The 12,915-nt window shown below is 42.6% G+C and overlaps 1 protein-coding gene across 1 annotated transcript in view; it reads left to right on the top strand.

Annotated features, from left to right (window-relative positions):
* Window positions 1–2,564: 2,564 nt before the first annotated feature.
* Window positions 2,565–12,915, top strand: part of sypl2a (synaptophysin-like 2a) — a 56,690-nt gene continuing 46,339 nt past the window's right edge. Inside the window, exons 1-2 of the mRNA XM_083939460.1 lie at window positions 2,565–2,723; window positions 2,994–3,068. Coding sequence (XP_083795586.1) covers window positions 2,709–2,723; window positions 2,994–3,068 — 90 coding nt within the window. The 5' untranslated portion in view covers window positions 2,565–2,708. The remainder of the gene's footprint in view (window positions 2,724–2,993; window positions 3,069–12,915) is intronic.

The following is a 12,915-nucleotide window of genomic DNA, read 5'->3' on the forward strand; positions in this document are numbered from 1 at the left end:
GAGAGCTTTTCATTTGTGTTTTGGGGAAGAAAAGCATGATTCATTGTTTGCTTACTTCAGTTATGTCAGCTATATTCTGTGATTCAAATCAATCCATGGACACTTTTTTTAAATGCTTTTTTCATTCATTGCATTGTAGTTGCACTGTAGGCAAATTGATGTTTGGCCAAAATGCCTCGCCTCAGGTGGTTGCTCAGAAAATGACCAGAACATTATCTCTTCATGGGCAAGAAATCATTTATGAGGCCCCTGAAATCAGGGACATCATTGAGCGCTGGCCTGCCTTATTTGACACAATGCAGATGTTTTTTCCTCTACCTTTTAAAATTTGGTTGGTCTTTGGGTCTAAGTGACTTCTATGAAAGATGACTTCACTTATGGAATTAAATGCCGGTCATTAATAGTCATTTAAGTGCACCATTGTATGTAAGAGATCAAACAAAGTTGTTCCTCATTAACTTATGTTGTAGCATGAATTAATGCAGTATAGCTCATTTTCTGCAATTCATCCATGTGTGTGGTTAGCATTGAGTCCACATTTATGGTCAGGCTTGACAGGCAGGCATGACCATTGCGACTCAAAACTGATTGACATTGTCTCATCAAGAGGAGGAGCTACAAGAGTTAGAATCAGGCAGATTAAGGACATGCTTTTTGAGGTATGATAATTATTTTTTAATTGTTTTAGAAATGCAAGTTTGGCAGTTATCCTTTTAGGTTATACACATTTAATGTGATTTCGCTTAATCCTTTTTTTTTCTTTAAAAGCCCAATACAATTGAAGTACGCAGAGAAATAGCCATTCGCTGCCTCATCTTGTACCTTGGAGACATGGAAGAGGACTTTTTAAAGGAGTTTTGTGTAAGTATTCACGCTGTGCACTATGTAAACACAGGATAGAAACTTACTCCTGCATTATCATGTTTTGTGATGCAATCAGTTTTCCTCATGCTAATTGATGAAAGCTTTTTAGGCCACTTGACAAATTGTGTGTGTAATGGTTAAAATAAAATAAATAATGGCTCCATTGATCAACTGATTTATTTGAGAGTAACTAGTCTAAAAAGTCAGCAAAAGCATTGTTTTAGACACTAACCTATCTTTTTATTTGCTTTACAAGGACACAAAAGAGTTTGAGGCTGGCCTTGGTAATCAAGTGATAAGGATTGCCATCATCAGTGACCCGTCCAGCACCTAAAAGAGGTGTTTAAATAAATGACCAAGCATTGTGTGCAAAAATGTTGACCATCTGCTGTGGAAACATGTGTCTGCAGTTTTTGTACATTGATCTAAATGATCTTTACTATATTCTGTAAAAGTTTCAGCACCAAATATAAATGTAGTGCAAAATAAAAAAGTGAATTGCCTAACAATTTTGTTTTTGAATAATTAATTTCATAAAAGCTTCATGAATAATATTTAGTACTGAAGAAAATACAAATGGACCAACTGAATTTTTCAACCATTCTCAAATTAAAAAACTTATAATTATTGTTAGAAAATACATAACACTTGAACATCTTTTGAAATAATGTAGGAAACTAGTTAAAACAAGTTAGTTTTTTGTGTACTTAACTTAAAAAACGTATTTACGTGAACCTTTCGCCGCCATTGTTTTATGTCCGCCCATGGTCCGTCCTTCTTTTTTCTATGTCCTAACAGGCGCACATAAAATGACATCAGAGCCACCGTAGGCCTCGTGCTTGTACACGTGCAAACGTGCTTTACAAAAGCCCACCTCTCCCAAGCGGGCCATGGCCGGCAAGTGTGCCGCAGCTAGGAATATAACAAAGGCTCTGCACCTTGGGCCTATGTGTAACAATGTAACAACGGTGTGTAAAAATTAAAGTTCCCCACTGAGGGCTTAATAAAGTGCTTCCATCCGTCCTTCCTTCCTTTCTTTATTTCTTTTTCACTTCCTTTCTTTCGTCTTACATTCGCAATTTCCAATACAAAAAGCCTTAATTTGAAGGTAATGTATTAATCAAATTTGTAGGGTAATAGTTAATAATAATGCTATAATACCTTCAATAGTCGTACCTCTGTTATAGTGTTATAGCACGTTGGTATATGAATTTCATAGCCTAAGTATTTTTCTTTTTTATTATAAGCATGTGCTTTACTCCGACACACCTGTCTATCACATGTGCAACCATATGCAGAGTTTCTTTTTCCTATTGTTTTAAGCTGTTTCATTATGACAATAACGCTAGTAAATACATTTCATATAAAGGAAGATAATCAGAATCATAATGGGTTTTATGGGTTAATATTATCACATAGAATGACTTCTACTAATAAACATATTAAGAGGAATTAAACAATGAATCGCAGCAATATAGAGCCCAAAGACCAATTGTTTATTCCACATGGAATAAACCCAAGAACTAATACTGTGGTCGAAATATGCCAACTAAATTAACAAATGTTTCATGTGTATATAATTTAATAACATAATTTTGTTCATTATTTTGAAAGGCTATAACCGGAAGTGGTGTATAGTTTGACTGGTTAGTTTGCCCGGTTCAGCTGTACACAGTTTGACAACAGTCTTATCAGTTGGCGGCCTGTCTGAACGGTCTCAGCTCCCCTGCATGCTCAGTTAGGAGTCGTTCGCTCGCCACTGTTTGGATGCAAACGGAGTTACAACAAAACTGACAAACTTCATGAGTGAAAAACCAAGTGCTTTCTAAGTGTTGCACGTCTCAATGGACACTGTTCAGGTAGGTGAGTAAGTTGAAGATGCAGGTTGACAGAAGCTAGCGTTAGCTAGCGTTAGCTAGCGTTAGCTAGCGTTAGCTAGCGTTAGCTAGCGTTAGCTAGCAGGGGCTGGCTAACAAGGGCAGGGCCAGTTAGCTGCAAGGTGACAAACAGGTATCGATAGCTAGTTTGAGTGCTATTGTGAACGATCATTTGTTTACACCTGTCTAACTGTTTCAGCCACAGTATATGCCATTATTCGTTTATTTGCACACCTTGTTTGTCATCCCCAGAAATTGGCGTCTGGGTTTTCTCTGGATCTGGGACCATTGAAAGAACCACTTGGATTTATTCGTGTCTTAGAATGGGTAAGTAAAGTAAAATAAGTGTCTCGAAATTAGACACTAAACCGCGTTAACGTTAGTTACAAATGACCCTTATCTGTATTCATTATTTGATCATCGTGCTGTTGATATTTTCTAATTTAATCTAATCTAAGTTATATAATTCCAAGTAACCTTACCAGACCTGAAGTGCTGTTTGCAAGATATTGCAGTTCATAAAAAATCACTGGGTGTTCGTGGGCCGCACAGAATATTAGTCAACTAATTGCTAAAAAATAACTCTTTATAATAGATGATGAATGACACATATCCATTTTCCCCAATTTAATACTTTCACATAAGTAGCTTTTATAACCAAGGTCCATATTTATATATATGCTCCATTCAAGCTGAACAAAACAAAGCCATCAGACCATAAATGGGAATGTTCACAACATAACATGAGATAAACAATTCCAAACATAGCAGGTCCAAAGTCAAATGTATTAGAGCTGTTCAGTAAAACAGACAACTTAATAACATAATACATAACTGTTGTCACAGAGACTGATATTGGTTTACGTGGTTAGATCAAAGGTTCTCCCTCAGACTGCAAGTGCTGTTTTAACACAATGAATTGCACATGAATCATTTAAATCTGAGAGATGCTGTCATCAATAGAAGACATCACCATACATCACACTGCGGTTCGCTCCCCCGGTCCGTATGTCGAAGTGTCCTTGGGAAAGACACTGAACCCCACTGTGCTGTGCATGGGTGTGTGAATGGTTAGATCAGATTAGGGCGCATTCACACTGTCCTTCCGCACAGCGCCCCAGGCTTTAGGGTACTTGTCCCCCCTCCCTCTCCCCCCGCTGGCCAGCCCGTTTGTACTCACACTTCCTGGGCCTCGCGCAAATGCTTCTTGCCTGTCCATCACATCACACTATCCAACACGTCATCGCGATGCGTCGCTTTGTTTACAAATCGTTCCATAGACCACAGAGTTTTTTTGTGTCTTGTCCAACTGTTTTTGAATATTTTCATCCGCCCAAATCTGCAATGAACACTCCACCTCCGCATCACACCAACTTGAAACCTTTCACCACCATTGTTGTTAAATGTCCATTTTCTATGTCCGAACAGGCACACATAAAATGGCGTGAGAGCCCCTGCGACCTAATGAACTGTTAGGTCCGGGGAAGAAGCTGAGTTAGTAAACTGCATTGATGAGACATGAATGATACAGACAGAGAGGAGAGGAGCTCAGAGTATCTGGAAAAGTATTATTCCCGGCAGACTAGGCCTATAGCAGCATCATTAAGCAGAACAAACTCAGTTTAAAAATAACAACATTGCTAAGGGCTGGTAAGCCCTAGCTGTAAGCTTTATCAAAAAGGAAAATTTTAAGTTTACTCTTAAATATTGGGACAGTGTCAGTATTCCGAATAACACTTGGGAGTTGGTTCCACAGGAGAGGAGCTTGGTAGCTGAAGGCTCTGCCTCCCATTCTACTTTTGGAGACTCTAGGAACGATGACTAGCCCTGCATTCTCAGAGCGCAGCTATCTAGTCGGGTAATACGGTACCATGAGCTCTTTAAGATACGATGGAGCCTGACCAATAAGAGCTTTGTAGGTAAGGAGAAGGATTTTAAATTCTATTCTAGATTTTACAGGTAGCCAGTGCAAAGAAGCTAATACAGGAGAAATATGTTCTCTTCGATTTGTTTTAGTCAGTACACAAGCTGCAGCATTTTGGACCAACTGGAGACTCTTAACAGACTTATTGGAGCAGCCTGATAATAAGGAGTTGCAGTAGTCCAGCCTAGAAATAACAAATGCATGGACTAGTTTTTCTGCATCTTTCTGAGACACAATGTTCCTAATTTTCGCAATATTACACAGGTGAAAAAATGCATTCCTTGTCTTAAATTTTATGTGAGAATCGAAGGAGAGTAGTCCTGTAATACGAATTCAAAAGTTATTAAATAATGGTCTGATAAAATAGTTTTCTGTGGAAAGACTATTAAGTCATTGATTTCCACACCATAAGCCAAAACAAGGTCGAGGGCATGATTAAAACAGTAAGTAGGTTTATGTACACTCTGACTACAACCAATTGAATCGAATAGAGAGATAAACGCAATGCTATGGCTATTATTATCAATGTCCACATGGATATTAAAATCTCCCACAATGGACTAAATTTGACAGAATTTCTATCTGAATTCTCAGAGTTTCTGAGTACGGCCCAGGAGCAAGGTACACTATAACAAGTATAATTGACTGCACAGTTTTCCAGGTTGAATGTGAAAGACAAAGAACAAGACTTTCAAATGAATTATAATTTAGTTTAGGTTTAGGGTTTATTAATAGGCCTGAGTCATAAATAGCTGCAACGCTTCCTCCTCGAACACTGCCTCGAGGAATATGAGTATTAATATGACTGGGAGGAGTGGATTCATTTAGGCTAACATTATCTTTAGGACACAGCCGTGTTTCAGTCAGACATAGTCAATCAATATGGTTATCTGATATCAGATCATTTACTGATACAGCTTTAGATGACAGAGATCTTATGTTTAAAAGTCCACATTTTATTTAATGATTTTGTTGCATTATCGCAGATTCGTGTCGATTTGTATCAAGTTTTTTCTGTATAGCCCCTCTTCTGTTCATTTTTGATCTGGTTAATTTAGATGATCGTGGGGCAAACAGCGCTTGTATACTATACTGAGCTGGAAAATACTCCTCAGGGAGCGCAGAGAGGTGTGTTAGACTGCCACTCTGCTTCCTGGGCACCTGCGATAAGGGCACTGCAGAGTGGTATATTAAACTTTGACTCTGCTTCCTGATCCCAACACTGGGTTGGCATGATTTTAGACCGCAAACAACTGCGTCCAAGTTCTTAGATATGAGAGCATCACCCTCCAAAGTAGGATGAATACCATCTCTCCTAATAACACCAGGTTTTCCCCAGAAAGACTGCCAATTATCTACAAAGCCCACATTATTAGCAGGCACCATCCAGACAGCCAGTGACGGAATGATGACATGCGGCTATACATGTCATAGCAAGTCAAGTTGGGCAGGGGACCAGAGAAAATTACGGAGTCCGACATAGTTTTTGCATATGCAAAAACTGTGTCGGGGTCTTATCCGGGGATAAGACCCCGACACAGTTTTTTTCCGGGGTCAGGTCGCGGGGGCAGCAGCTTTTGCAGGGGACTCCAAACTTCCCTTTCCCAGTCCACATTAACCAGCTCTAACTGGGGGATTCCGAGGCGTTCCCAGGCCAGTATGGAGATATAATCTCTCCACCTAGTCCTGGGTCTTCCCCGAGGCCTCCTCCCAGCTGGACGTGCCTGGAACACCTCCCTAGGGAGGCGCCCAGGGGGCATCCTTTCTAGATGCCCGAACCACCTCAACTGGCTCCTTTCAACGCAAAGGAGCAGCAGCTCTACTCCGAGTTCCTCACGGATGGCTGAACTTCTCACCCTATCTCTAAGGGAGACTCCAGCCACCCTCCTGATAAAACCCATTTCGGCCGCTTGTACCCGCAACCTCGTTCTTTCGGTCATGACCCAGCTTTCATGACCATAGGTGAGGGTAGGAACGAAGATTGACCGGTAGATCGAGAGCTTTGCCTTCCGGCTCAGCTCTCTTTTCGTCACAGCGGTGCAACACTGCCCCTGCTGCTCCGATTCTCCGGCAAAACTCAAGCTCCATCGTCCCCTCACTAGTGAACATGATCCCGAGGTACTTGAACTCCTTCACTTGGGGTAAGGACAAATTCCCTACCTGGAGTAAGCAATCCACCGGTTTCCTGCTGAGAGCCATGGCCTCAGATTTAGAGGTGGCCATGGCTCTTGCCATTTCACACTTGGCTGCGAACCGATCCAGTGAGTGCTGAAGGTCACTGACCGGCAATGCCATCAGGACCACATCATCTGCAAAAAGCAGAGACGAGATCCTTAGCCAGACTTCCACGCAATGTTGAAGAGGCGTGTCAACCAAGACAGCCCCTCCAAATGCTTTCAGCATTTCTGGACGAATCTCATCAATCCCTGGGGCTTTGCCACTGTGGAGTTGTTTGACTACCTCAGTGACTTCCGCCAGAGATATTGACAATGATTCCCCATCAGTCTCCAGCTCTGCCTCTACAAAAGAGAGCGTGTTAGTTGGATTAAGGAGTTCCTCAAAGGTGGTCCTTTCACCGCCCAACTATCTCATCAGCTGAGGTCACCAGCGTCCCGTCCTTACTGTAAACAGCTTGGACAGTTCCCTGTTTCCCCCTCCTGAGATGTCGAATGGTTTTCCAGAAGCACCTTGGTGCCGCCCGAAAGTCTTTCTCCATGGCTTCTCCGAACTCCTCCCACACCCGCTGCTTTGCATCTGACACAGCAGAGGCTGCAGCCCTTCTGGCCTGTCGGTACCTTGCAACTGCGTCCGGAGTCTTCTGGAATAACATATTCTGGAACACCTCCTTCTTCAGTCGGACAGCTTCCCTGACCACCGGTGTCCACCACGGTGTTCGAGGGTTACCGCTTCTTGAGGCACCTAAGACCTTGAGGCCACAGCTCACCGCTGCAGCTTCAGCAATGGAACTTTGAACATTGCCCACTCTGGTTCAATGCCCCCGACCTCCACAGGGATGCCAGAAAAGCTCCGCCGGAGGTGTGAGTTGAAGATCTCTCGGACAGGGGCCTCCTCCAGACGTTCCCAGTTCACCCGCACTACTCGTTTGGGCTTACCTCGTCTATCCAGAATCTTCCCCCATCTTCTGACCCAACTCATCACCAGATTGTGATCAGTTGACAGCTCTGCCCCTCTCTTCACTCGAGTGTCCAAAACATACGACCTCAGATCAGATGATACGATCACAAAATCGATCATCGACCTTTGGCCTAGGGTGCTCTGGTACCACGTACACTTATGGGCATCCTTATTTTCGAACATGGTGTTAGTTATAGACAATCCGTGACTAGCACAGAAGTCTAATAACTGACGACCACTCGTATTTAGATCAGAGAGGCCGTTCCTCCCAATCACGCATCTCCAGGTGTCTCCATCATTGCCCACGTAGGTGTTGAAGTCTCCCAGCAGAACTATGGAGTCCCCTACTGGAGCCCCATGCGGGACTCCATTCAGGGTCTCCAAGAAGCCCGAATACTCCGAACTGCTGTTCGGGGCATATGCACAAACAACAGTCAGACAACAGTTTCCCCCCTACCAGCCGTAGGCATACGGAGGGGACCCTCTCGCTCACCGGGGTGAACTCCAACACCGCCGCGCTCAGCCGGGGGTTTGTGAGTATCCCCACACCCGCCCGGCACCTCACACCCTGGGCAACTCTAGAGAAGAATAGGGTCCAACCCCTATCCAGGAGTACGGTTCCAGAACTGAGACTGTGCGTGGAGGTAAGCCCCACCAGATCTAACTGGTGCTCCACCTCCCGCACAAGCTCCGGCTCCTTCACCGACAGAGAGGTGACATTCCACGTCCCCAGAGCCAGCTTCTGCTGCCTTTGTCTGGTCCGTCGAGGCCCCTCAGCTTCACTGCCACCTGACCCATGTGGTTCCTCCTGCGAGTGGTGGGCCCACAGGATGGAGAGGAGGGAGGTGCCACCACGTCACTTTTTTGGGCTGTGCCCGGCCGGGCTTCGTGGCAAACCCGGCCACCAGGCGCTCGTCTGGGCCTGGCTCGGGACGGGGGCCCCGGGCTTCCTCCAGGCAGGGTCTCTCTTCCTCTTCCTCGTTTGTCCACATACACAACCATTATAAAATCATAAACAGATTGAAAATAGAACGAAACCGAATCTCTGATTACGTGAAAACCGTGCTTGATATCAAAATGCCCATTCAAACCAAAGAAGTTACAAATCTCATGACCAGTTTAAACTTTTAATCAGTTTTCTGCGTTAAAGTATGGCAAATCGGTGTGGCCCCAAAGAGGGGTGGTTTTGAGCTTGGTCCACGCCGATTTCCCATTGTTGTGTAAGTGGAAATTAAGCACAGTTTTTTGGGGATTTTTCATGAAAACAGCTTGGCAAATATTTAGCTAAAATAATAGCACACCGTTCTCCATCATTTCATACGTTTTGGTGTATTTTTTGTGCATTTGTTGGCAACGCTGTCGGACTTGAATCGAATCAAAGTTTTAGGCAGAAGAAGGAGAATAAGCAGACTAGAAAGTGTATTTCCTGCGGTAAATACGTGGGAATGCTTAAATGCTGAAACTACACAGAAAAAAAGCTTAATGCTTGTAAAGAATATTCAAAAAGCTGAATATATGCAAAATAATTAAAAAGCTGAACATTTGCAAAAGTTTCAAAAAGCTGAATATTTAAAAATAATATTAAAAAGCTGAATATGTGCAAATGTATGAAAAAGGTGAATATTTGAAAACAATATTTAAAAAGTGGTGTGGAGATCCAGGTACTTAACCTTTCACAAGGCTGATGATGTCACTGTGACCCTTTGTGCTCCAAGTGCCAACGACTGTCGTTAGTAGTTGGCACCTGGAGCACCAGTCCAGTCCCAGCCTGGTCAGATGCGTACAATTACTGATGAAGCCTTTTGGATGAGAGGTGAAACATCTTTCTAGAGAAATAACCAAGTCCAGTTGCTTTTGACTGAAATTGCTTTGGGGATAACGATGACCTGGAAAAATGAGAACATTCACAGGCTTAAATGCTCAAAGCATTTCCAGCAAATAAACCCAAGCAATAATAGGCTGTGTGCTTTCTAAAGTCCACAGAATGAGTCAACGTTCTGTGGTAAACCCTAACTCTTTTTCTATAGTAAACTTGATTATGTATATTATAAGAACGAGATCGCGAGTACAAGCGGCCGAAATGGGTTTTCTCAGGAGGGGGGCTGGAGTCTCCCTTAGAGATAGGTTGAGAAGTTCAGCCATCCGTGAGGAACTCGGAGTAGAGCCGCTGCTCCTTAGCGTTGAAAGGAGCCAGTTGAGGTGGTTCGGGCATCTAGTAAGGATGCCCCCTGGGCGCCTCCCTAGGGAGGTGTTCCAGGCACGTCCAGCTGGGAGGAGACCTCGGGGAAGACCCAGGACTAGGTGGAGAGATTATATCTCCACACTGGCCTGGGAACGCCTCGGGATCCCCCAGTTAGAGCTGGTTAATGTGGCCCGGGAAAGGGAAGTTTGGGGTCCCCTGCTAAAGCTGCTGCCCCCGCGACCCGACCCCGGATAAGCGGATGAAGATGAGATGAGATGAGATAGCAGTGGGCCAAACTGGAAGCTGAAACATTTACCAGGAAATTCCCAGATATTGTGTCTTCTGTATGGAAATAATCCAGCAAAGATAATAGTCGTTGCACACTTACAGACTGTTAAGTGTTTCAGTCAGAAAAAGAGTGTTGTTGATGACTGTAGGTGCAACCGGCATCCAAAGATGATTGTTCATTTTCTGGATTAACTCGAACTGTCAGTTTGATTAAAAGTAGGCCCACAGCCTGCTGAAACAAAGACCTCAAATACTATGCCGAAAAGCCTGGCTGCCATGCCTTCTCCCCCACAACAGGTCACACCCAGGTGTGAATTCTCCAAGGCACCCAAACTGTTCATTGGCTGAATTGACCCCCAGGTGATGACATCATCCGGGCCTATATAAAGTGAAGCACACAATCTCTCGCTCTCTTTCTACCGGATCTTCCTCCTGCTCTTCTCCAACTCTACGCGATCCTGATCCAGGAGACCAGCTGCCCGCTGTCCCCTTGGCCCTGGACCTGGCCTATGGCGTGGGATCACCACGAAGGTTAACCATCGGTTATCCTTAACTGAGCACAGCACAGAGCGATCTGTTTCCTCTTTTGCCTAAGAGCCACAATTAAGACAAGAACCTCTTCACCACGAAGCTTCCTCTTCAACCAGCCACTGGCATCAAGCAACGCAAAACATCTCCCATCTCATGGACTGGTAACTAATCACCAACTGGGCGTTACTACATGTTATAGGACTTTATGAACGGCTAGAACCAATTGTAACTTTGTCATAAGAATGAGAACAGAGATTTCAAGCTGCTGGTGCTTTGTGTAACTTAAAGGTTCACACCTTCTCTGCAGTGGTCCCAAGCCCCCCCTCTTCTCTTTGTCTCTCTCACACACACACACATACACATACACACAAACACACGTATGCTGTTAGCTTTAGTTAGTTTATTGTGTTTTGTTTGTTGCATTTATTAATTTGTTAATAAATGTTTGTGTTTACCATATGTCTGATGATTTAATGTTACACAAAGATGAATGAGCCACCTTCTACTAAGAAAAGAACTTTTAAATCCTTCAACTGATTAAACTATTACATTTATCGGTGTTTAACCCTTAATTAGTAGTTTAATACATTTAATGAGACTTTAATATTAGTTATCACTCAGTCTATGACGGTGGTGCCCAGAGGAACTCTGGTTTGACTAGAGTCATTTTTATTATTATCTTTGATAATTATTGGTGATAACTAATATTTCCTTGATTAACGATAAGTTTATTGAGAATACTCAATCTCATAATCTGAATGTGAGTCAAGGCCTTATATTTGATTGGTTCTCCGTGTGACGTTTTTAATAAATTGAAGTTATTCATTTTTAGTAATTTTTCTTTATTAATTTTCCTTGTCAAATATTTCACTTGATAGTCACACTATTAATCCAATTAAACCCAAAGTACCTACATGACACATGTTGTTCAAGAAAAAAAATCCACTCACAATAAATCAGGTCTGAGTTGGTGCTCCTGTGATCTTGCTCTTTTTGGCTCTTGTGAGGAATACCAGCTGTTGAGAATCAAAAAGTTGGATATATGTGCTGCTTCTCAGTAGAGCATGCTCGGAATATAACAATACATCAAATTTATATATCACTTTTACAGGTGCTCAAAGAGGCTTGAATCACCTACATCACTACTCTGTGAGTCTGTGCAATTGACTTCATAGTGATATTGTATACTTAAAAATGAATAGAGTTCAGGAATTTCCTCTCTAATGTGACCTTCACTAATACTTGTAGTGCTCTATATTTCTGGTGAATGCAGATGACTGTTCTAACTGCCCCGTTAGAGCAGGCTGTGCTGTGTGTATTAAAGGCGTGTGCTTGGGGATCAGCCAAGTCCTGTTGGTAATTTACACATGGCAGAAACGGTGTTATCAGCTGCTGTGTTATGGAGTTTAACTCTAGGAACGGGAGTTAAAAAGCCTGACTATTTATCTCACTATTAAAGTAGGTTGAACAAGTCTCTCTATGTCAAACTTCAATACATTAAATATCAACTGAATTGTGACAATTGTGTATTATTTTCTTAGTTTTGCAGGTGTTTCTTTCCTGTGGTCATTAACCCTGAGAAGTGAGGCAATCAGAAAAGTTGAGACTAAGTCAACTGAGCAGAATTCTATAATTCACTTTATTTGAAGGCAAAACATACAGTTGGGGCTCACCGTTTGCTTTGTAATAAGTTGAATAATCTGTCATTCCAAATTACAACCAATTCAACAGTTAAAGTCGTTTGGGAAATACATTTACCTGTTTACTCTATTTACTTTTCCACATAGGTTTGGATAACCTGGGGGTTTGTTTACAACTGGTAATCTTACTGCTTGTGTATCTTTCTTGTCTGAACCTTTTTTAGTGATGTTGCTGTGTTCACAAATTTCTGCAAAACAGCAGACATTTTGACTTGTCATAGCAGGAATACCACAGCTGTAACTAAGAACATAACAATGACTCAGTCCTATTTAGGGCGCACTCACACTGTCCATCCGTACCGTGCCCCGTGCTTTAGGGTACTTGTCCCTACACTATTTTTTTTAATGTAAAATCCCGATCACGATATTATCACAGCTTTAAACATTACATTTTAGTTATTGCTATTATTATTA

The sequence above is a fragment of the Echiichthys vipera genome, assembly GCF_963691815.1.
Source record: "Echiichthys vipera genome assembly, chromosome: X".
Lineage (NCBI taxonomy): Eukaryota > Metazoa > Chordata > Actinopteri > Perciformes > Trachinidae > Echiichthys > Echiichthys vipera.